The 26317-nt window shown below is 42.4% G+C and overlaps 1 protein-coding gene across 2 annotated transcripts in view; it reads left to right on the top strand.

The window, feature by feature from the left end:
- abca5 (ATP-binding cassette, sub-family A (ABC1), member 5) overlaps positions 1-26317 on the top strand; it is a 104075-nt gene that overhangs the window by 55833 nt on the left and 21925 nt on the right. For both annotated transcript variants that reach the window (XM_024008176.2, XM_024008175.2), the window contains exons 12-26: positions 492-778; positions 1100-1219; positions 6296-6434; positions 6600-6690; positions 6874-7013; positions 7224-7343; positions 19315-19516; positions 19848-20014; positions 20539-20666; positions 21195-21332; positions 21567-21680; positions 23015-23185; positions 24954-25067; positions 25317-25523; positions 25727-25818. In XM_024008176.2, the coding sequence (XP_023863944.1) occupies positions 492-778; positions 1100-1219; positions 6296-6434; positions 6600-6690; positions 6874-7013; positions 7224-7343; positions 19315-19516; positions 19848-20014; positions 20539-20666; positions 21195-21332; positions 21567-21680; positions 23015-23185; positions 24954-25067; positions 25317-25523; positions 25727-25818 (2230 nt within the window). The remainder of the gene's footprint in view (positions 1-491; positions 779-1099; positions 1220-6295; positions 6435-6599; positions 6691-6873; positions 7014-7223; positions 7344-19314; positions 19517-19847; positions 20015-20538; positions 20667-21194; positions 21333-21566; positions 21681-23014; positions 23186-24953; positions 25068-25316; positions 25524-25726; positions 25819-26317) is intronic.

Below are 26317 nucleotides of genomic sequence, written 5' to 3'. Positions count from 1 at the left end.
CTTCATTACACAAAGGGAAAAACATCAACCAATTTCTAAAGACTGTTGACATCCAGTGGAAGCGATAGGAACTACAAGCAAGTGCCTTAGAAATCTAGATCCACATAGAAAACCCATTGAAAACACTGTCACCTCAAAAAAAAAGTCCTGGATGGTTTGTCCTCGGGGTTTCACCTGCCAAATAAGTTATGTTATACTCAGACATCATTCAAACAGCTTTAGAAACTTCAGAGTGTTTTCTATCCAAATCTACTAATAATATCCATATCCTACCTTCTGGGCCTGAGTAGCAGGCAGTTTACTTTGGGCACGCTTTTCATCCGGACATGAAAATACCGCCCCCTAGCCTAGAGAGGTTAACAGATCCTGACGTTGTCTTACCTTTCTCTGTTTATCCTCATCCATGATTAGACTTAATCTGTGTCCGAGAAACCGCCCCATATGAGGCTCTTCGTAGACCCTAATGTCTTCATGTCCTGCCTTCTATCCAGGCTTGACCTTTGACATCTATGAAGGTCAGATCACAGCCCTCCTGGGCCACAGCGGAGCGGGGAAGTCCACTCTGATGAACATCCTGTGTGGGATCTGCCCTCCAACCGACGGCCACGCCTCCATCTATGGCTCCCCTGTGGCAGAGATCGCTGAGGGGGCAGAGATGAGGCAGCTGGTGGGCATCTGCCCTCAGTTCAACATCATCTTTGACGTGCTGACTGTAGAAGAGCACCTGAGGATATTCGCTGCCATTAAAGGGATTCTGCCCTCTGACATTGACAATGAGGTGAGGGGATTTTTATTACCAGTACAGATATTGATAGCGGCTATTTTCAAGAAGGATTTACGTGTGATGTTGTGATACTGAATGCTGTTTCAAATCGCTCTGGATAAGAGCGTCTGCTAAATTAGTCAAATGTAAATGTAAAATGCATCATATATGATCACTCGGTCACTCTAGCATGGCTGGTTGTTAACTGGCAGGCCTCTATGTTGCTTCCGTATTTCTGAATTCAGCTTCAACTCACAAGATGGATAATATTAAGTCAGTGTTTGGGATCACATCCTTTTCTCTCCCTCCCTCCTGTGTGTTGGATCTGTCCGTTAGGTGTCCAAGGTGCTGAAGGATCTAGACCTGGAGAAGATCATGGACGCCCAGGCTAAGAACCTGAGTGGAGGCCAGAAGAGGAAATTGTCTGTGGGCATAGCCATCCTGGGAGACCCCAAGGTAGCTGGATCCTTGATCATCCACCCTCACAACAGAAATGGCCTTCTCTCTGTCTCTGTCTCTGTCTCTCTATCTCTCTCTGTCTCTCTGCCTGTCTCTGTCTGTCTCTCTCTCTCTGTCTCTCTCTCTCTGTGTCTCTCTCTCTGTTTCTGTCTGTCTGTCTCTGTCTGTCTCTCTCTCTCTGTCTCTCTCTCTCTGTCTCTCTGTCTCTCTCTCTCTGTGTCTCTCTCTCTGTNTCTCTCTCTGTCTCTCTCTCTCTCTCTCTGTCTCTCTCTCTCTGTGTCTCTCTCTCTGTGTCTCTGTCTCTCTGTCTGTCTCTCTCTCTCTCTGTATGTCTCTCTGTCTGTATGTCTCTCTCTGTCTGTCTGTCTCTGTCTGTCTCTCTCTGTCTGTCTCTCTCTGTCTGTCTCTCTCTGTCTGTCTCTCTGCTACCGCACTGCAAGCGGTACCGATGCACCAATTCTGGAACCAACAGGAGCCTGAACAGCTTCTACCACCGAGCCATAAGACTGATAAATAGTTAATTTAAAAAAATAAAACATTTAGTGGGTAGATCATAAAAGTTTGGTGTCACTTAGAAATGTCCTTGTTTAAAGAAAAGCACACAAAACATGTCAGTTAAAATAACATCAAATTGATCAGAAACACGGTGTAGACATTGTTAATGTTGTAAATGGCTATTCTAGCTGGAAACGGTAGATTGTTTCATGGAATTTCTACATAGGCGTACAGTGGCCCATTATCAGCAACCATCACTCCTGTGTTCCAATGGCACGTTGTGTTAGCTAATCCAAGTTTATCATTTTAAAAGGCTAATTGATCATTAGAAAACCCTTTTGCAATTATGTTAGCACAGCTGAAATCTATTGTCCTGATTTAAAGAAGCAATAAAACTGGCATTCTTTAGACTAGTTGAGTATCTGAGGCATCAGTATCTGTAGGTTCGATTACAGGCTCAAAGTGGCCAGAAACAAATAACTTTCTTCTGAAAATCGTCAGTCTCTATTCTTGTTCTGAGAAATAAAGGCTATTCCATGCGAGAAATTGCCAAGAAACTGAAGATCTCATCCAACGCTGTGTACTACTCCTTTCACAGAACAGCGCAAACTGGCTCTAACCAGAATAGAAAGAGGAGTGGGAGGCTCCGGTGCACAACTGAGCAAGAGGACAAGTACATTAGAGTATCTAGTTTGAAAAACAGACGCCTCACAAGTCCTCAACTGGCAGCTTCAGTAAATAGTTCCCGCAAACCACCAGTCTCAACGTCAACAGTGAAGAGGCGACTCCGGGATGCTGGCCTTCGAGACAGAGTTGCAAAGAAAAAGACATATCTCAGACTGGACAATAAAAAGAAAAGATTAAGATGGGGAAAAGAACACAGACACTGGACAGAGGAACTCTGCCTAGAAGGCCAGCATCTCGGAGTCGCCTCTTCACTGTTGACGTTGAGAGTTTTCAGCTGTGCAGAAATAATTGCAAAAGGGTGTTCTAATGATCAATTAGCCTTTTAAAATGATAAACTTGGATTAGCTAACACAACGTGCCATTGGAACACAGGAGTGATGGTTGCTGATAATGGGCCTCTGTACACCTATGTAGATATTCCACAAGAAATCTGCCATTTACAACTACAATAGTCATTTACAACATTAACAATGTCTACACTGTATTTCTGATCAATTTGATGTTATTTTAATGGACAAGAAATGTGCTTTTCTTTCAAAAACAAGGACACAACTTTTGAACGTGTGTGTGTGTGGTGTGTGTGTGTGTGTGTGTGTGTGTGTGTGTGTAGATATACAGTTCAAGTCAGAAGTTTACATACACTTAGGTTGTAGTCATTAAAACTTGTATTTCAACCACTCCACAAATTTCCTGTTAACAAACTATAGTTTTGGCAAGTCGGTTAGGACATCTGCTTTGTGCATGACACAAGTAATTTTTCCAACAATTGTTTACAGACAGATTATTTCACTTATAATTTACTTGATCACAATTCTCGTGGGTCAGAAGTTTACATACACTAAGTTGACTGTGCCTTTAAACGGCTTGGAGAATTCCAGAAAATTATGTCATGGCTTAAGAAGCTTCTGATAGGCTAATTGGCATCATTTGAGTCAATTGGAGGTGTACCTGTGGATGTATTTCAAGGCCTACCTTCAAACTTAGTGCCTCTGCTTGACATAATGGGGAAATCTAAAGAAATCAGCCAAAATTGTAGACCTCCACAAGTCTGGTTCATCCTTGGGAGCAATTTCCAAACGCCTAAAGGTACCACGTTCATCTGTACAAACAATAGTACGCAAGTATAAACACCATGGGACCACGCAGCCGTCATACGTCTCAGAAAGGAGATGCGTTCTGTCTCCTAGAGATGAACGTACTTTGGTGCGAAAAGTGCACATCAATCCCAGAACAACAGCAAAGGACCTTGTGAAGATGCTCGAGGAAACAGGTACAAAAGTATCTATATCCACAGTAAAACGAGTCCTATATCAATATAACCTGAAAGGCCGCTCAGCAAGGAAGAAGCCACTGCTCCAAAATCGCCATTAAAAAAAGCCAGACTATGGTTTGCAACTGCACATGGGGACAAAGATTGTACTTTTTGAAGAAATATCCTCTGGTCTGACAAAACAAAAATAGAACTGTTTGGCCATAATGACCATTGTTATGTTTAGAGGAAAAAGGGGGAGGCTTGCAAGCCGAAGAACACCATCCCAACCGTGAAGCACGGGGGTGGCAGCATCATGTTGTTGGGGTGCTTTGCTGCAGGAGGGACTGGTGCACTTCACAAAATAGATGGCATCATCAGGGAGGAAAATGATGTGGATATATTGAAGCAACATCTCAAGACATCAGTCAGGAAGTTAAAGCTTGGTCGCAAATGGGTCTTCCAAATGGACAATGACCCCAAGCATACTTCCAAAGTTGTGGAAAAATGGCTTAAGGACAACAAAGTCAAGGTATTGGAGTGGCCATCACAAAGCCCTGACCTCAATCCTGTAGAAAATTTGTGGGCAGAACTGAAAAGCGTGTGCGAGCAAGGAGGCCTACAAACCTGACTCAGTTACACCAGCTCTGTCAGGAGGAATGGGCCAAAATTCACCCAACTTATTGTGGGAAGCTTGTGGAAGGCTACCTGAAACGCTTGACCCAAGTTAAACAATTTTAAAGGCAATGCTACCAAATACTAATTGAGTGTATGTAAACTTCTGACCCACTGGGAATGTGATGAAAGAAATACATGCTGAAATAAATCGTTCTCTCTACTATTATTGTGACATTTCACATTCTTAAAATAAAATGGTGATCCTAACTGACCTAAGAGTGGGGATTTTAATGTTAAATGTCAAGAATTGTGAAAAACTGAGTATAAATGTATTTGGCTAAGGTATATGTAAACTTCCGACTTCAACTGTATGTATACACACATACATACACACACTACCGTTCAAAAGTTTTGGGTCACTTAGAAATGTCTTTATTTTTTACTATTTTCTACATTGTAGAATAAAAGTGACCTACTATTTCCTTAATGTGTTTGAGCCAATCAGTTGTGTTGTGACAATGTAGGGGTGGTATAGAGAAGATAGCCCTATTTGGTAAAAGACCAAGTCCATATTATGACAAGAACAGCTCAAATAAGCAAAGAGAAAGGACAGTCCATCATTACTTCAAGACATGAAGGTCAGTCATTCTGGAACATTTCAAGGACTTTGAAAGTTTCTTCAAGTGCAGTCGCAAAAACCATCAAGCACTATGATGAAACTGGCTCATGAGGACTGCCACACGAAAGGAAGACCCAGTTACCTCTGCTGCAGAGGATAAGTTACTTAGAGTTACTAGCCTCAGAAATTGCAGCCCAAATAAATACTTCAGAATTCAAGTAACAGACACATCACAACATCAACTGTTCAGAGGAGAATGCATAAATCAGGCTTTCGTGGTCGAATTCCTGCGAAGAAACCACTACTAAAGGACACAAATAATAGGAAGAGACTTGCTTGGGCCAAGAAACATGAGCAATGGACATTAGACCGGTGGAAATCTGTCCTTTTGGTATGATGAATCCAAATTTTAGATTTTTGGTTCCAACCGCCGTGTCTTTGTGAGACGCAGAGTAGGTGAATGGATGATCTCTGCATGTGTGGTTCCCACCGTGACGCATGGAGGAGGAGGTGTGGGGGTGCTATGGTGTGGGGGTGCTTTGCTGGTGACACTGTTGGTGATTTATTTAGAATTCAAGTTACACTTAACCAGCATGGCTACCACAGCATTCTGCAGCGATACACCATCCCATCTGGTTTGCGCTTAGTAGGACTGTCATTTGTTTTTCAACAGGACAATGACCCAACACTAGACTGACCCAACACAGAACTAGACTGCAGGCCAGACCTGGCTGTGTAAGGGCTATTTGACCAAGAAGGAGAGCGATGGAGTGCTGCATCAGATGAGCTGGCCTCCACAATCGCCTGACTTCAACCCAACGGAGATGGTTTGGGATGAGTTGGACCGCAGAGTGAAGGAAAAGCAGCCAACAAGTGCTCAGCATATGTGGGAACTTTCAAGACGGTTGGAAAAGCATTCCAGGTGAAGCTGGTTGAAAGAATTCCAAGAGTTGGGATCAAGGCAAATGGTGGCTACTTTGAAAAATCTAAAATACACTTTTTTGGTTACTGCATGATTCCATGTGTTATTTCATAGTTTTGATGTCTTCAATATTATTCTACAATGTAGAAAATAGTAAAAAATAAAGAAAAACCCTTGAATGAGTAGGTGTCCAAATTTTTGACTGACTGGTACTGTACATATTTACCCCAATTACCTCGTGCACATCGACTCGGTACTTGTACCCCTTGTACAGTGTATATATCCAAGTTATTGCTACTCATTGTGTAACTATTGTTACTTTTATTACATGTTTTACTTTTCTATTATTTCTCTATTTTCTTTCTCTCTGCATTTTTGGGAAGGTCCTATGAGTAAGTATTTCACTGTTAGTCCACATCTGTTGTTTACGAAGCCTGTGACAAATAAAATTTGATTAGATTTTGCATGTGTGTATATGTTTAGATCCTGCTCCTGGATGAACCTACTGCTGGTATGGACCCCTGTTCCAGACACCAGGTGTGGTCTCTGCTGAAGAGTCGCAGAGCAGGCAGAGTCACGGTGCTCAGCACACATTACATGGACGAGGCAGACATACTCGCTGGTACACCCATCTCTTCCCTATCTATCTCTAACAATGTGTTCATCTGTAGCAGGGTTCTCTTTATCCCTCAATACACTTACGTCTTTCACTCGCCATCTCAATTTCTCTTTTTCTCTATCTCTCTCGATCTCTTTCTCTCTCTTTCATTTTCCCATTCCCTTTTAGACCGCAAAGCTGTGATCTCTCAGGGCCAACTTAAGTGTGTTGGTTCTTCCCTATATCTCAAGACCAAGTGTGGAGTAGGATACCACCTCAGGTAAGTTCGGCAGACAGCTCTCCAAATGTCACCAAAAAATACACTAACACATATCTCGACCTAAAGCGTTTTGACCTATTTAAGCCATCCAGCAGATTGTTTCTTCAAAAATCATGTTGTTTGATGACAGTAAGACTGATGCATACATACCGCAGCTAAATAATGTTTTTCCCCTTCCTATAGAATGTCTATTGGTGAACGGTGTGAGGTGGATGGTGTCACATCATTGGTCAAGCACCACGTCCCCAAGGCTCAGTTGTCACGGCAACAAGAGGCTGAACTGACATTCACCCTCCCTTTCGAAAGCATGGACACCTTTTCAGGTCAGAAACTAATCTCTGTACTACGGCTCAGTTGATCGCTCCTATCATAGAAATATAATTCCTATTGAGTGTACCCATGACGGGGAAGTCAAATTGCTATAGTCCGAGGGGCTATTCACTTTCGAGGAATTATATTTTTATTCATATATAGCAGGTAGAGTTTTAGATCTGTGGTTCTGTACTTACTGTAGCATGACTTCACTCTCTCAGGATTGTTCTCAGAACTAGACTGCAGGCCAGACCTGGGCATCAGCAACTACGGGGTGTCCATGACAACGCTGGAGGACGTGTTTCTTCGTCTGGAGGCTGAGGCTGAGGTGGACCAGGCTGGTGAGCCTTCCTTCTTTTCTCTCCGTCTGTACTAAGCAGGGGTCTACATTCACATGCACTGGTGCTACCAACTTAAAAAAGTTAGGAGCACCACATTAAATTTTGGAGCTCCAGAAAACATTATACATTTTATTTATTGATACGGCCTATATGAATTCTAGCTACTTTTGCAGCACATGTTGTGCCCTAGAAACGAATATGTAACACTGTAAAGACATGAGTTTATTATAAAGCTAAAATGTTGATCCAAATACTTGTCATTTAAATTACAAAGTCATTTGTGGAATATTAGATTTCTACATTTTCCTACTGAAAGTTGTACCATGTCTCTTTAAAAATGTCAGGTTTTTGATGACGACATGCACGAGATCTTTCATTCATTGCTATGATCATTGATCTCCTGAAGAAGAAATCCATTTTCCTTTCTTTCTGTGCCCCCAAATGTTTGGATATACTGGTAAAGTTACCAGGTTGTTAGCTAGCTATCCAATGAGGTAACATGATTGAACAAATTATTTAACAACGCTCAAGTAGTTTTAGAACAACCAACAACATGGTTTATGAATGTAAAATGGGGTCCTAGAGATCCACTATAGGAAGATAAACATGTTGCGGTAATATGGGTCAGATCTTTTGACCTGGTTGGGCTAGAATCAAGACGTTTTCACTTTATTCTCTAGGGTACTCGGAAACATTATCATTACAACAATTATTATCTGGCAGATTTCTTCCATAATCGCAGTGTTCCCATAATAAAACTCCTTGGTCGCACTTTAAAGCCCTGCCCTTATGGAAAAACCACATGATTTCACATGTGATATTTCCACGTTTTCACATGTGAAACCATGTGTTTTTGGAACACGTCACATGTGGTGATCTGGATTTTCACATGTGAAACCATGTGTTCTTAGAACACTTCACCTATGATATTTCACGTGGATTTTCACGTGATCGCATATGCTCAAGAAAAACTATTATATTTATCATAGTGATTCAGGAGTACCATTAAAACAGAATAATATGCCACACCAACATTAGACACCTATACAGAAAACCCTGAAATAAGTAAACTTAAAGAAATAATGAGAGAATAGTCAGAATAACTGACAACTAAAATAGCAGTGCAGCTGGCAGTCTTTTGCTAAGTGCAGAGATGTATTATAGGTAATGAATGTGTAGGGGAATGCTACAGACTTTGTTGCACAGCAGAAAGGTCAGTGTACCTCAAATCCAGAGGTTGTGCAATCAAATCCCAGGTTGGGTCATACTTTTGCTGAACAGCAACAACACATGCAATTCCACATGTGAAGTTTTGGAAAAACACGTTTTCACATAATTTCACGTGTTCCAAAAACAAGTTTTCACATGTCATGTGATTTTCCACATTTGAAATCATGTGTTTCAATATGTGATAACTTGAAATTACACTGTTAGCCATTGCTGTTAATTTTGAGGTAGATTTTGTCATTTTACTGTACATTTCTACAGTAATAGTGTTTTGCTATATTTACTGTGAATAACAATGCACTTTTTGATCCGTCCTGCAAATTAACTTGGCACGCTTCACTTGCAATTGCATTTAAACTTATAGGGTACTTTTATGACACAAACTGTTTTTTTATTTTATTCTGTAAGTTACGAGCTACTGAGTTATGGTGAAAATAGTGCAAACAAGTTTTAATGTATTTCTACGCCTGAACTGTATTTCTACAGTAAATCTACTGTGAAACAACTAACTGTATTCAGAAGGTACACAGAAATTCCTATTCTAATTAGTTATTTTCAATAACGAAAAATTTGGAAATGGTATTTGGTTCACTTTCTGAATTGACTGGAACTTGATGGAATTGACCTCAACATTGGTTAGCACACTTGGGATGCAACCACACCTAGGATTTGAACTCTCAACCTCTTGAATGCCAGCAACCTGAATTTCCTTATTTCCTGATCTGATAGAATCTAGCCCTAAGTGTGCATAAATGCTCTCTGGATTTAAACTGGAGTGCCACAAGATTCGACATAAAAAACATCCAGTCAGCAGCAGTCCTGTGGGGGAAAACGGCTTGTTACCAAGAACATACACTCACCGGACAGTTTGAGGTACACCACACCTTTCACAACAATGTATCACTCCTACAGACAGTCACGTGGCCCTGGCTTGTTATATAAAGTAGGCATCGAGGCATTCAATTTCTGTTCGATTGAACGTTAGAATGGGCAAAATTGGTGACCTAAGCGACTGAGCTTCATATGATCGTCAGTGCCAGGTGTGCCGAATCCAGTATCTCAGAAACAGGCTTTTGACAACAGTTTCTGGGGTTCAGGGCATAGCATTGTATTTTTGGTCCACCAGCCTCTGTGGCAGGTAGATAAAAAAATCTACCAATTTTCTGACAGACTGCCCTGCTACAGTATGCTGCCAATCAGCAAGTGATGTACAGTTGAAGTCGAAAGTTTACATACACCTTAGCCAAATACATTTAAACTCAGTTTTTCACAATTCCTGACATTTAATCCTCGTAAAAATTCCCTCTCTTCTGTCAGTTAGGATCACCATTTTATTTTAAGAATGTGAAATGTCAGAATAATAGTAGAGAGTGATTTATGTCAGCTTGTATTTCTTTCATCACATTCCCAGTGGGTCAGAAGTTTACATACACCCAATTAGTATTTGGTAGCATTGCCTATAAATTGTTCAACTTGGGTCAAATGTTTTGGGTAGCCTTCCACAAGCTTCCCACAATAAGCTGGGTGAATTTTGGCCCATTCCTCCTGACAGAGCTGGTGTAACTGAGTCAGGTTTGTAGGCCTCCTTGCTCGCACACGCTTTTTTCTGCCCACAAATTGTCTCTAGGACTGAGGTCAGGGCTTTGTGATGACCACTCCAACGCCTTGACTTTGTTGTCCTTAATCCATTTTACCACAACTTTGGAAGTATGCTTGGGGTCATTGTCCATTTGGAAGACCCATTTGCGACCCAGCTTTAACTTCCTGACTGATGTCTTGAGATGTTGCTTCAATATATCCACATACTTTTCCGGCCTCATGAAGCCATCTATTTTGTGAAGTGCACCAGTCCCTCCTGCAGCAAAGCACCCTCACAACATGATGCTGCCACCCCCGTGCATCACGGTGGTGATCTTTGGCTTGCAAGGCTTCCCCTTTTTCCACCAAACGTAACGATGGTCATTATGGCCAAACAGTTCTATTTTTGTTTCATCGGACCAGAGGACATTTCTCCAAAAAGTATGATCTTTATCCCCATGTGCAGTTGCAAACCATAGTCTGGCTTTTTTATGGCGGTTTTGGAGCAGTGGATTCTTCCTTCCTGAGCGGCCTTTCAGGTTATGTGGTATAGGACTCGTTTTACTGTGGATATAGATACTTTTGTACCTGTTTCCTCCAGCATCTTCACAAGGTCCTGTGCTGTTGTTCTGGGATTGATTTGCACTTTTCGCACCAAAGTACGTTCATCTCTAGGTAACAGAACGCGTCTCCTTCCTGAGCGTTATGACGGCTGCATGGTCCCATGGTGTTTATACTTGCGTACTATTGTTTGTACAGATGAACGTGGTACCTTCAGGCGTTTGGAAATTGCTCCCAAGGATGAACCAGACTTGTGGAGGTCTACAATTTCTTTCTGAGGTCTTGGCTGATTTCTTTAGATTTTCCCATGATGTCAAGCAAAGAGGCACTGAGTTTGAAGGTAGGCCTTGAAATACATCCACAGGTACACCTCCAATTGACTCAAATTATGTAAATTAGCCTATCAGAAGCTTCTAAAGCCATGACATAATTTTCTGGAATTTTCCAAGCTGTTTAAAGACACAGTCAGTTTAGTGTATGTAAACTTCTAACCCACTTGAATTGTGATACAGTGAATTATAAGTGAAATAATCTGTCTGTAAACAATTGTTGGAAAAATGACTTGTCATGCACAAAGTAGATGTCCTAACCGATTTGCCAAAACTATAGTTTGTTAACAATACGTTTGTGGAGTGGTTGAAAAACGAGTTTTAATGACTCCAACCTAAGTGTATGTAAACTTTCGACTTCAACTGTACATAGTGTCAACAGAAACGTCAGTGAAGACACAGTAGGTTACTGACAATACTTGCTAGTGGCAGCACGTGTCCTATAAGTTATTGTGACTTTTACATAACCTACTGACAAATAGTTTCCAGTTAAGAAATTACAAATTCACAGCAATTTATGCCATTAAGTTACTGGAAAATGCACAATAACCTCTTTACAGTGCATCTCATTACTGACTGATACATTATCTTGCTAAGTTTGCAGAACAGTGTCAAAGGAGTTGCTGAACTTGCATCGGCATAACCATCAAACACTTAAACTGCTCCAACACTTCGACTGACGGTTTGCACAAATACACATATACTGTCACGTTCTGACCTTAGTTCCTTTTTTATGTCTTTATTTTAGTTGGTCAGGGCGTGAGTTGGGGTGGGCATTCTATGTTGTTTTTCTATGTTTTGTTCTGTTGTTATATTTCTATGTGTTTGGCCTAGTATGGTTCTCAATCAGAGGCAGGTGTCAGTCGTTGTCTCTGATTGGGAGCCATATTTAGGTAGCCTGTTTTCTATTGTGTTTTCTGGGTGGTTGTTTCCTGTGTTAGTACCATACGGGACTGTTTCGGTTGTACTTTTGTTATTTTGTTCAGTGTTCTGTTGAGTTATTTAATATCTCATTATGGACAATTACCACGCTGCACATTGGTCCGATCCTTGCTACTCAGACGAAGAGGAAATCCGTTACTTTTGTATATATAGTGTATATGTATGTGGATATCCCTTCAAATTAGTGGATTTGGCTATTTCAGTCACTCTTGTTGCTGACAGGTGTATAAAATTGAGCACACAGCCATGCAATCTCCATAGACAAACATTGACATTAGAAGGACCTTACTGAAGAGCTCCGTGACTTTCAACATCGCAGCATCATAGGATGCCACCTTTCCAACAAGTCAGTTCGTAAAATTTCTGCTCTTCTAGAGCTGCCTCTGTCAACTGTAATTGCTGTTATTGTGAAGTGAAAATGTCTAGGAGCAACAATGGACGGCTCAGCCGCGAAATGGTAGGCCACACAAGCTCTCAGAACAGGTTCACCAAGTGCTGAAGCGCGTAATGCGTAAAAATATTATGTCCTTGGTTGCAACACTCACTACCAAGTTCCAAACTGCCTCTGGAAGCAACGTCAACACAATAACTGTTCCTTCGGGAGCTTCATGAAACGGGTTTCCATCACCAAGCGCAATGCCAAGCTTTGGCTGGAGTGGTTTAAAGTTCGCCACCATTGGACTTTGGAGCAGTGTAAGCGTGAACTAACAGGACTGCCCCGGGAGAGCTCTTGTCAGCGCCCTGGAGAGGTTCCAACAAACTTGATGCACCATACTTCTGAATGTCTGTCAGGAGCTCTCAGTCCCGTTAGTTCTCTTATGTACTGCAGACAAGTCAACATATTCATCACTAACGTTTGCTTCATTCATGTAACCGACCAATACTGGGTCATGCATGTGACAGACCAATACCTCACAAGGCTTCTTCTCTCTAAGCTGAGACCTTGAATCTGAGATATCGTTCTCAAAACAAGGGTCTAGGCGTCCAAATTGCAGATACTGATACTGATAGTGATTTAGATTTTAGCTTCTATATCGAAATATTCTATACTCCTATTAAAGTAAGGGAAATCAACACAGAAAAAAACAGACACTTCCTTATTTCAAACCCTTCATTCTAGTTTGTACAATCCAATTAGTATGGTAATACTATAATCCCAATAAAGGTTATTGTAACGCTCGTCTTTAGGTGGAAGAGAGGAGGACCAAGGCGCAGCGTGGTGAATGTTGATGATGTCGAATTTTAATGATATCCAACAAAACAGAACACTGACAAAATACAAAATAACAAAATGACGTGAACAGACCTGAACTTGAGAACATAAAACATGAACGCACGAACAGGTAGGAACAAACGACCAAACGAAACGAAACAGTACCGTGTGGTGAAACAAACACAGACACAGCAACAATCACCCACAAACAAACTGAGAAACAGTCTACCTTAATATGGTTCTCAATCAGAGACAATGACAAACACCTGCCTCTGATTGAGAACCATATCAGGCCAATACAATGAACCCAACATAGAAACACATAACATAGAATGCCCACCCAGTTCACGTCCTGACCAACTAAACAATACTGAACAAAGGAAATAAGGTCAGGAACGTGACAGTTATATGTCTATTAATGGGAGTGAATTAATAAAAAATACACACATACACAGCATGGTAAATAGCACAATTTAGACAAACTAAGAAAGAAAAAAAACACACGCTGCAGCCCATTTGGCAATTTGGGATCCCCAACTTCCAAACGGGGATTCCAACTAAGTTGCAAGCGTCCACTCTGGTTGTGGGGAATTATTCTTAGAAACAGTGGCAATGTATACGGCGAATTCAGTCATATCAGAAGAATGATCTGGGACAAAAGTACAACATTCATCACCAATGATTGCATAAGTGTTGCCTTGACTTGCCAAAAGATCGCCACGCTCTGTTTTGCAGAGCCAATTTGCACAATTCCTTTAGCATTTCCAATGTTTTCTACATCTCTAGAGATCTCCCAAATTTGGTCTAGGGCACATGCATATTGACTTTCATGTTATAACAGTTTCACACCAACCTTGATAAGAATGAGATTGGGGCAAGGTTAGCCCAAGCTACAATCTAGTGGCTCTCCTCACATTTTAGGGGCATAGCTCTGTCTCTACAACCCTCACTTATCCAAATCATAATTATAACTATTAATAAATGATCCACCCCGAATTTAGAATGGCAGTCCTTAGTGCTTCATGTTGGTTCTATCACTTTAAGACCCTCAACTTAGCACACACCCATACTGGCAGAATGTACATTTACATTGACATATATTTCTGGCTTTAACTATTCTCATCACTTGTGGTAATGACAGATTGGTATCTCAATGCATTTTATGTCTAAATTACTGTACATTTTGCAGTGTCCAGACCTCAACAATCAACCGGATACCCAAACAAACAATATTGGATGAGCCAAAATCAATTACGGGCACGGTGGATCACCCCCCTCCCTCCCTGCATTCATCCTTCTGGCATTTCTTCATGTTCAGATAGTGTTTCAGTTCGTCCTCCCAATGGTACATGTTCAAAGTGGATGGCCCTTGATAATGTATCTCACCTGAGCCGCCACTGACCTTTACAGTTCATTATGTCCTGTCCATTTTCCTACCAGTACACCAGCAACATGAGAGAAGTTTGGATGGGATCTCTCTCCATGCTCACTCCACGTGGACTCATGTCGCACTCCTGAGAGAGAAATCATGAGAGAAAAGGCAGTTGATAGCTTCGCCTCCATGCTGTGTACAGTTTGCTGGCTCGGACCATACTGAACTCCATTGTTGCCATTGCTTCAGCTGGTTAGGGGGGGGGTTGAGGTTCACACTGTTCTTGGTCAAATTATCCCTTCCATGCATCTAGACACCATCTGTGATCAACGTCGCCATAACCTCGAGAGAGGGCAGACCAGAACAACAGTTCAGTTTAGGGCATTTCTGATTCAGGAAATCCAGTTATTTACTGTATAACAAATTATTACTACTACCAATATTCTTAATGCAGATTTCTAAGACAAATGTCAAAGAGAATAACAACACAGTTGAAACACTTTTTCCCCCCACAAATTGGCTTATACTCCCTTATCATCTTGGCGATCCCACTGCAGAGTTACAGGTCAGGGAGTTAGAGGGCTAATCCTTAGGGAGAAATCCAGCAGACCCAATCTGGGGGGATTTGTTATTGAAGCAAGACAAAAACAAAGAAAAGAAAACAACAGCAATACACATATCACTTGATGTGGGGAAAACTTCAATCCATTTGGAGTAACTGTCAACCATTACCAACATATATTTTTTCCTTTTCCAGGAAGGCATGTGAAGAAAATAAATGTGCATATTTACCAAAGGGCCCTAGGGGACTGGTAATAATTTCCGCTTTGAACACGACTCACATCATGATTCATGCATCATGCATAACTGCCTGTTAAATCAAAAATAAATAAATTAGAATTACAAATCTTGATAACTCCATAAGGAAATGATTGTATCCTATAAGGTAATTGTAAAATAGACTAGAGACAGGCGTCCCTCATTCAAGGGGAGCACTGTCTCTCTGTCCTCGTGGTCCTAATCACACATGGGACTATTAATAAATTATTAACTTTTTCTAATTATTAGTGTTTACATAGCCCTTTTAAATCTCACCCAATGTCTCCAGTCTTTCTAGTGAGGGTTATCAAGCCTCACCAGGAAGTCAGAACAGAGGTCAGAGGTCAGTCAGCCCCAGTAAGTCAGACCCCCACTCCTCCTGGGGGAGGACATTTTACCCCAGTTACGTATGTCTATGTGTGGGTGTGCAAGTTGTATATTATTATAATTTTTTCTATTGCTACTTCGTCGGATCTCTAGTAACCCATTATACAAATATTTTGTTACTTTGGGTGCATTCGTAAATTCACTCTGGAGTGCCAGAGAGCGCTCAGATTGTGCCCTCGGCATTCGTAAATTCAGAGCGTTGTCAATTGTCCATTCGTAAATTCAGAGCGTTTCACTCTCGCAGCTTTCAGAGCGCACACTGGACGCGGAGTAGGGTTGATCCGAGCGTTCTGACTTCACAATGGCAGTCAAGCACCCAAGCTAACTGGCTAACGTTGGCTACCTTGCTAAATGAGAGAACACTTCACTCTGACCATTTTTCTAGCCCTAGCAGAGCTTGTTATCCAGAGCGTTGGTGAGTGTAACTGTGCTGCTGGCAACAATTTTAATTACGCTTTTTTGCCGACGTTTACTGACACCGGCCATTTTCAATGGGTGTTGAGCGTTTGTAAATTCATCAGTTATTCTGCGCTCTGTCATACTGACGAGTGCTCTGAAATCAGAGTAGATATCCTCATGTGATCTAAAGTCATGTTACCCTCAGAGACATGTTATCCTCGTTACTAACGAGACGTGTTATCCTCTGAGACATGTTACGTATGAGATTTCTGAGACATGTTATCCACTACCTGTAGATCTAACAGTAGTGGTGGACAGAACCCTAGATAATGTTACAGATCGACAAACTTAGCTCACAGAACTGGTTGGGGCATTCATTCACCTCTTTCACATGTGAGCTAGTCCCCTGACAGCTCTCATTCACACAATAATTTAGAGCTAAATTTCAATCTCTTATTATCCAAATTTCAATCAGCTTATTATCCATATTTCAATCGTTATGGCTAAATTTCAATTAGTTTAATGTCAACATTTCAATCCAAATGTCAATCTTATTAGTACTAATTTCAAATTATTCATTATCCAAATTTCAATCAGTTTAATATGTCATCTCACAATCACACAACTTTCACATCCACATTCACTAAGTACTATTCCCAAACACATTCTCTAATCTCCCATATTACCCATGTGCATCTTCAACGATTATATTATCGTTACTTGTCGATACACCATATGTATCTACTGTACGTATTTAATAACACCTCGTATTCAAAAACACCTTGTGTTATTTGTACTGGCTGCAGACCACATAGACATTTCTTATAAATGCCTACAGGCAGCTGTCAGCGGGGCTTTCCATGGTACCGTTATGCCCTCGTTCTAGTCTTCTCATAAAACGAGCGAATAGCCTTTTCTCTAAGAATATGGGTACCTTTTTATGCGTGTCACCCAGTTATGACATTTTTTCCCATTTATTTAAACATTTTATACAGATTCATTTAAATTGACTTACTGAAAATCAGTTGCCGTCCCTCAATTGTTCACGGATGATGCGTCTCCTGCCGGGCAGCTCACAGCAAGGGTCTGGTCTGGGCGGGTCTTGTCGTCTTTTGGTCAGACAGGAATTTCCCTCACGCTTCATAAAATGTGCCACCAGTTTTCCTCGCAGACCCCCACTGGAAAGCTCCACAGTTTGTGACGCCAAATTGTTATGGAAATTCTTACACAGGGACACTGGAAGTCAATCTTAAATGAATCATTGTTTATTGTCAGGGCGCTGGAGAGGTTCCAACAGACTTGATGCACCATAGTGAACATCTGTCAGGAGCTCTCCCGGTCCAGTTAGTTCTCTGGTGTACTGCAGATTTTCATGATTTTGCTTAAAAAAGCACCAACATAACATGTTCCATCACAGGACGAATCTGGGTTTGGCGGATGCTACCTACCCGACTGCATAGTGCCAACTGTAAAGTTTAGTGGAGGAGGAATAATGGTCTGGGGCTGTTTTCCATGGTTCAGGCTAGGCCCCTTACTTCCAGTGAAGGGAAATCTTAATGCTACAGCACACAATGAATTCAAGACGATTCTGTGCTTCCAACTTTGTGGCAACAGTTTGGGGAATGCCCTTTCCCATTTCAGCATGACAATGCCCCTGTGCACAAAGCAAGGTCCATACAGAAATGGTTTGTTGAGATCGGTGTGGAAGAACTTGACTGGCCTGCACACTTTTGGGATGAATTGGAACACAACGACTGCGAGCCAGGCCTAATCGCCCAACATTGTGTCCCACTTCACTAATGCTTTTGTGATTGAATGTAAGCAAGTCCCCGCAGCAATGTTCCAACATCTAGTGGAACGCCTTCCTAGAAGAGTGGAGATTGTTATAGCACCAAAGGGGGCACCAACTCCATATTAATGACCATGATTTTGGAATGAGATGTTCGACAAGCAGGTGTCCCCATACTATTGGTCATTTAGTGTATTTAACCACGCCCCCAAATATGCGAATGAGACCCAACCAGTACATTGCCCCCACCTATATTTTAAAGTGCAGTGATGATCATACCTTATGTTCAAAATATTGGGTAGAAAAATCTCACATACCTATGAGGTACACCGAACTGTTCCATGTGAGTTTATACAGTATGTATAGCTGTGAAGTGTATCTTTGACCTTTTTGTTCCCTGGGGAACAACACTACACTAACCATACCCTTGTTTTTTGAGTGTGTTAATATACTGTATGTTCCGAGCAATAAGTATGAACCTGGTGGCACTGCAGAAACATTATTGCACTCCCAACAAAGGGGTTGCAAGTTCAAATCCGTAAATAATTGTTGTATATTCTCTCAAGTGTCATTGAGCACTGCTAGTTTTACATTTACGTTACTTGATTCTGTGCCGCTTTTAGCAAAATGCCGAAATGGCCAATTATTGGCAATAAGTCTGTAGAACGCATTGTTCACAGTACAAAATTATATTTTACAGTAATTGAGATCAGAATATAGCAGTATACTGTCATGTTTATAGAAATAAGAAGTTGTAAGTTTTTACTTTATTTTTACTGCAACTTTAGACATTGCATACGTATTCTTGGCAATAAATATATAGCCAATCTCCATTATGTCCATAGATCTGGTGGTGCAGCAGCAACATCAGGTAGCTAGCAACCAAGATGTTTAGAGTTCAAATCCCAAGTGAGGTTGAGTCCCAATTAATCAGCATACAGCAGCATACTGTCCATTAACATCAACTATTCCTTTTAAAGTAGTATTCTAAATGATATTGGACATCTCAGCTTTCACAAGTGCTCAAATGTTGTCATGTGTAATTTCATGTTCTCACGTTTACATTTTGAATCCCATGTTGTCACATTTATTTCACATTTATTTCACATGTCACGTGTAGTTTTATGTTAATCATAAGATGCAATCTACTGACAACTATGTTACCTAGGTCGTATTCATTAGGCACCGAACTGAAGAAAACTGACAAACGGGGAGATGACAACCTAAACTTGTCCAATTAGAAATATAATTTTTTGTTTTCTGTTCAAAAACATTTTCTACGGTGAGCCCTAAAAGTACGACCCTGTTGAGTAGCCTAATAACATATTCCTCTCTCCCACCCCTCCCGTCTCTAGACTACAGTGTGTTCAACCAGGAGCAGGTTGAGGATGAGGGTGATGCATCCTCTCTGGACGACACTGACCAAAGACTACTGACCTTCTCTGACAGCAAGCCAGAGGCGGTCCAGGGCCATGCTCTGTGGAGACAGCAGTTCAGCACCGTGGCCTGGCTACACATGCTCAACATGCAGAGAGAGAGGAAGGCCTTTGTCTACACGTGAGTCTGGGGAGGGAACTGCTTACCTCTCTATTACCTAACCTAATATTAAGTTATTGACCTTATACACTGTGTTGTTGTACTAAGGCTATAGGCAAGATAATAGGGAGGTAAGCAGTTCCCTCCCCACATGCTCAACATGTAGAGAGAGAGGAAGGCCTTTGGCTACACAGGCTAGTCTGGGTTGAGAAGGACAGGGAACTGTTCTGGGCTGGGTGTGAGTGTGAACCCCAACACAGTGTCAGTGTGGGTCAAAGGTCCATTTGATACTTGTGGTGGCAGAGGAGACAGTTACTCAATGTATTTGTGTCTCACTCCCTCCCCCTCTCAGTCTGGCATTGTTCCTGGTCTTCCTAGCTGCTGTGCTAGTATTGTCTCTGGCTACGGGGAACATCCAGATCCACGCTCCAGAACGGCAGTTTGTCCCCATCTACCTGCTGAGACCGAACCAGGCCCCCCGGAAATACACCACCAGTCTACTGGTCCAGAACTCATCAGGTTCGTCAGCCAATCAGTCAGGAAATACACCACCAGTCTACTGGTCCAGAACTCATGCAGGTACAATCAGCAAATCAGTCAGGAAATACCACCACCAGTCTACTGGTCCAGAACTCATCAGGTTCGTTCAGCCAATCAGTCAGGAAATACACCACCAGTCTACTGGTCCAGAACTCATCAGGTACGTCAGCCAATCAGTCAGGAAATACACCACCAGTCTACTGGTCCAGAACTCATCAGGTACGTCAGCCAATCAGTCAGGAAATACACCACCAGCCTACTGGTCCAGAACTCATCAGGTTAGTCCATACTCTCTTCTATACTGTGAACTGAATACTCTTGAATACTGTGTTCTCCTCCCATCACTACAGCTCTGAAATACTTTATGTTCTCTATCTAGCTTTTCCCAAGCAGTGGAGTTCCTAGCAGCATCTGTTCACAGAATATGAATGGCTGAATACGAGAGTAGAAACACTCTGGTTAGAAACACACACAAAAAAACTGTGGTCTGTTTCTCTGTGCAGGCTCGGATATCTCCGACTTCATCCGTAACCTGGAATCTCAGGACATCAAGGTGGAGATGATGAAGAACACAGACTACATGTCCTGTGCTCCTCACAGCGCAGCCATCAACGTCACCGGATCCAACAAGGTGAAAAATAATAACCCCTCTTATACAGGAGAAGGGTGACATTCTTTCTTTCTCTCTGAGTGTGTGTGTGTGTGGGCGGTTTACCTCTGATTTTATGCATGATTTTGAGTGCTATATGGAGTGCTCCTAGGCTGAGGCTAGTTATGCAGCAAGTGCCCTAATTGGTAGTAGGGTGCTTCAGTAGAGTGGTTCACGTTTACCCTGGCTGTCTGTCTCAGGCGCAGAGCCACATAGGATGTGTCTACACAGGCAGCCCAATTCTGATTTCCCCCCCTTGGGTCTATTTTGACCAATCAAAATCAAATCAGCTCTTTTGCCAATAATTGGGGCATAAGATCAGAAGACATAGGGAGGCCACTAATGCCACTTTAAATGCCCAGTCCTTGATTGACTCTTCTTCTGTCTGGTTATAGGGTTTCAGTTAAGCATAGCTTTGCGCAAGCACGCCCACACACACGTGCGCACCTACGCACACACACACAGACAACCATTGACAACAGACACTTTTTTTCTTTCTCTGGTTTGCAGGGTTTCAGATACAGTGTAGCGTTCAACAGTACTACCGTCCACTCTTTGCCCATGACAGTCAACGTCCTCAGTAACGCCATCCTACGAGGTCTCAACGGCACACAACACATCCAAACCTGGACCAAGCCCTTCGACTATGTAAGTCAAGTCCAATAAGACTAATGATTGGAATAACACCGTGATGGTTTAGTTAGAATAGCACGTACAGCAATAGTCTAGAAAAATGAAGTTATATTCTATCTCAAACTTGTTACAGACATACACAAGCAATAAAGTATATTTATCCATGTATCTATCGAATTAACAAAAGGTGCCTGAAAGAGTGATCGTCATGCTACAATAATTTTACGTTCCCTATGTTCTTCTCCTTAGCAAATTCCCGACGCCACGTCATATGCTCTGGTCTACATTGAGGCTATCATACTGGGGATGCTAGCTGCAGGCATGCCTGCCTACTTCGCCATGGACCACACCCGAGACAGAGAGGTAAGCACTAAGTGGTCGATTCACCTGAGACGGAGAGGGTAAGCACTAAGCAGTCGATTCACCCGAGACGGAGAGGGTAAGCACTAAGCAGTCGATTCACCCGAGACGGAGAGGGTAAGCACTAAGCAGTCGATTCACCGAGACGGAGAGGGTAAGCAACTAAGCAGTCGATTCACCCGCGAGACGGAGAGGGTAAGCACTAAGCAGTCGATTCACCCGAGACGGAGAGGGTAAGCACTAAGAGCACTAAGCAGTCGATTCACCCGAGACGGAGAGGGTAAGCACTAAGCGGTCGATTCACCCGAGACGGAGAGGGTAAGCACTAAGCAGTCGATTCACCCGAGACGGAGAGGGTAAGCACTAAGCACTAAGCAGTCGATTCACCCGAGACGGAGAGGGTAAGCACTAAGCGGTCGATTCACCCGAGACGGAGAGGGTAAGCACTAAGCAGGTCGATTCACCCGAGACGGAGAGGGTAAGCACTAAGCAGCATAAGCAGTCGATTCACCCGAGACGGAGAGGGTAAGCACTAAGCAGTCGATTCACCCGAGACGGAGAGGGTAAGCACTAAGCAAGCACTAAGCAGTCGATTCACCCGAGACGGAGAGGGTAAGCACTAAAGCAGTCGATTCACGAGACGGAGAGGGTAAGCACTAAGCAGTCGATTCACCCGAGACGGAGAGGGTAAGCACTAAGCAGTCGATTCCAACGAGACGGAGAGGGTAAGCACTAAGCAGTCGATTCACCCGAGACGGAGAGGGTAAGCACTAAGCAGTCGATTCACCCGAGACGGAGAGGGTAAGCACTAAGCGGTCGATTCACCCGAGACGGAGAGGGTAAAGCACTAAGCGGTCGATTCACCCGAGACGGAGAGGGTAAGCACTAAGCGGTCGATTCACCCGAGGCGGAGAGGGTAAGCACTAAGCGGTCGATTCACCCGAGACGGAGAGGGTAAAGCACTAAGCAGTCGATTCACCCGAGACGGAGAGGGTAAGCACTAAAGCGGTCGATTCACCCGAGTCGGAGAGGGTAAGCACTAAACGGTCGATTCACCCGAGACGGAGAGGGTTAGCACTAAGAAGTCGATTCACAGAATAGTAGACATTCCATGAATACTGTCTGGGACTGCTCTGATGCAGGACTGTCTGGAGCTTTCAGTTTTCTCCCGATTCAGAAATGACCTTATTGGTGATTGATAGAACAACAATAGCGGTGAAACTGAAAGCCTACAATACAACAAAAAGCACTCCTTTTGTGATCTACATTCAAAAGCATTAATTTAGTGTGCTTTCCATATTGACTGATAACTCTTTCCTTTCTCTTCTCAATCCTAGATAAAGTGCCGTTCAACGCTGCGTATCTCTGGCCTGGTCCCGTCTGCGTACTGGTGTGGTCAGGCTGCAGTGGACATCCCCTTCTACTACCTCATACTGACCACCATGACCAGCATCCTCTTCTCCTTCCATACTGCCAACCTGCTTACCTCTAGCAACGTCACCGCAGTGGTCAGTTAGTTAGACTCGTGTGTCTAGTACAGTACACACGCACACTTCCGTGGTCAGTCAGAAACAACACACACATACAGTGGAAAGAAAAAGTATGTGAACCTTTTGGAATTACCTGGAGTTCTGCATAAATTGGTCATAAAATTTGATCTGATCTTCATCTAAGTCACAGCAATGGACAAACACGGTGTGCTTGAACTAATAACACACAAATTGTTGTATTTTTCTTGTCTATAAAGTTCAGCACTGTTGCTACTCTCCCTTGGAGTGGCCATCCTGCAAAGATGACTGCAAGAGCACCGTGCAGAATGGTCAATGAGGTTAAGAAGAATCATAGAGTGTCAGCTAAAGATACAGAAATCTCTAGAACATTCTAACATCTCTGTTGGCGAGTCTACGATGCGTAAAACACTAAACAAGAATGGTGTTTGTGGGAGGACACCACGGAAGAAGCCACTGCTGTCCAAAAAAACCATTGCTGCTCGTCTAAAGTTCGCAAAAGAGCACCTGGATGTTCCACAGCGCTACTGGCAAAATATGCTGTTGGAAGGAACACACAACACTATGTGGAGAGAAAAAAAGGTACACCAACAAAAACCTCATCCCAACCCTAAAGTATGGTGCAGGGAGCATCATGGTTTTGGCTGTTTTGCTGCCTCAAGGCCTGGACAGCTTGCTATCATCAACAGGAAAAATGAATTCCAAAGTTTATCAAGACATTTTGCAGGAGAATGTTAGGCTATCTGTCCGCCAATTGATGCTCAACAGAAGTTGGGTGATGCAACAGGACAATGACCCAAAACACAGAAGTAAATCAACAACAGAAAAATACGCCTTCTGGAGTGGCCCAAGTCAGAGTCCTGACCTCAACCCGATTGAGATGCTGTGGCATGACCTCAAGAGCAGTTCACACCAGACATCCCAAGAAAATTGCTGAACTGAAACGGTTTTGTAAAGAGGAATGGTCCAAAATTCCTCCTGACTGTTGTGCAGGTCTGATCCGCAACAACAGAAAACTTTTGTTTGAGGTTATTGCTGCTTTAAGAATATTTTGAAGATAAATACACAACGCAGAGGACGAGAGTACTGGAATACTAATGGTCAATAGCAAATTGTAAATAGGAGTTGGGTTTCAGTTCAACATCTGTTTAGAATCTGTGGAATGTCACTCCTGAACTCAGAGCGACGTGTGCCACATTTTCATTAGTCTGTACATTGAGTCGGGTGCAGGATACTTGTTACTTGGCCATTGGCCAAGTTGTACTGCAATGACTTCTGATTAGTCGACCCCAGGTTAGGGTGGGGGGGTTATAAATGGCATCCTGTTCCTTTGTTCGGTGGAGAAAAGCTGAGGAGAGGGGAGACTGAACATCTACCTCTCAGCATAACATCCTGATTTGTCCTTCTTAAATAAACCTATTTTTCTCCCCCTGATTTGCTTTGGAGTTTGTGTTATTGAAGAATAACATAAATTGCTAACACTGCCAAAGGAGGGTCAACCAGTTATTAAATCAAAGGGCTCACATACTTTTTCCACCTTGCACTGTGAATGTTTACACGGTGTGTTCAATAAAGACATGAAAACGTATAACTGTGTGTTATTAGTTTAAGCAGACTGTGTTTGTCTATTGTTGTGACTTAGATGAAGATCAGATCAAATTTTATGACCAATTTATGCAGAAATCCAGGCAATTCCAAAGGGTTCACATACTTTTTCATGCCACTGTACACTCCCTCAGACTGACTCTCTCCATCTTATTTTCTATAGATCCTGTGTCTGATAGGTTTTGGTCCAGCTATGATCCTGTTCGCCTACGTGGTGTCTTTCATGTTCACACGCGTCCAGAGTAACAGAGACTTCTTCTCTGTGGTCTCCATGATGGTGAGAACAACAACCTTCCCTCCCTCCCTGTCACACAACATTTATATAACGTTCACACAACATTACAATGTTCACACAACATTCTTACAATATTAATAAAACTGTGATTTGTTTTTATTATCAAGTTTCCTCTATAGTGAAAAAAATATATAATTAGATTAATGATTTGTGTCAATGTGGGAGCAGCTATATTACTTTGTCTTTGGTTATTTTGTGTGTGTGTGTGTGTGTCGTTCTGTTGCATACTAGGTGTGTGTGGTGTCTGCCTCCATCGTCCAGCTGTCATTTGTGAACGACAACCCCGGGCTGACGAGGATCCTCCACAATACACTATGTTTCTTCAACCCTCTCTACCCTTTAATGGGCTGCCTTAACTCTATCACCAAGGCCACCTTCCTGCCCTCCCTCTATGAAGAGGACTTCCTCTGGAAGAACCTGCTCATTGCTGTCCTATCTGTAAGTAGCAGGAAATGCCCTGGACATTATAATAGGAATAGGAGTCAGAGTACGGAGATGTTGATGTGTAACATGGATTGGGTTTGTTGTTGTTGGTTACTTTGTGTCTGGTAGGAAATTATTTCTGTTTCATACAGCATGCTAGCATATCAATATTTTTGTAGACAGACATACAGCACATCACACACATTGTTTCTCCCCAGCCCTATCTGCAGTGCATCCTGCTGCTGTTCATGCTGCGCTGGTTGGAGATCCGCTACGGAGGGAGGACCATGAAGAATGACCAGTTCTGCAGGTAAGGGATGAGAGAAGAAGAAGAGGGGCAGGGCTACTCAGAGGGTAGAGGTGGTGGTCAATGGATAGGGGGAGTATGTTGATAAAAATATCACACAACTAAAGTCATTGTTAAAGTCCCAGTGCAGTCGAAAAGGACTCGCATAGAGTAGAATAGAGAACCATTTGTACAAACTAGCGGAAATGATTAACACAACCGGTCACAAAGGTTTACTTGGAAGGGATATAAATACAGCGCTAATTTTGCTTTTATTTAAAAAAAGATAAGGACACCACCCAGTGCTCTCACTATCACCCCCTATCTTTGATAAAAACATATTAAACAATTTTTTTAAATCCTGTCGTCCCGTCTCGAAACCTACTTACCCAAATTGGTACATCCTCAGATAGCCGCCATCATCTATTACTTACAGTATCTTACATGCTTCATCAGAAACCAAAGCTCATTGGGCAGTTATATCTCTCGACGCAGAAAAAAGCTTTTGATAGACTAAATTGTC

This window comes from Salvelinus sp. IW2-2015, linkage group LG18 (assembly GCF_002910315.2).
Source record: "Salvelinus sp. IW2-2015 linkage group LG18, ASM291031v2, whole genome shotgun sequence".
NCBI classification, from domain to species: domain Eukaryota; kingdom Metazoa; phylum Chordata; class Actinopteri; order Salmoniformes; family Salmonidae; genus Salvelinus; species Salvelinus sp. IW2-2015.
The sequence above is the reverse complement of the archived record's forward strand: the minus strand, read 5'-3'. Positions and strand labels throughout refer to the sequence as shown.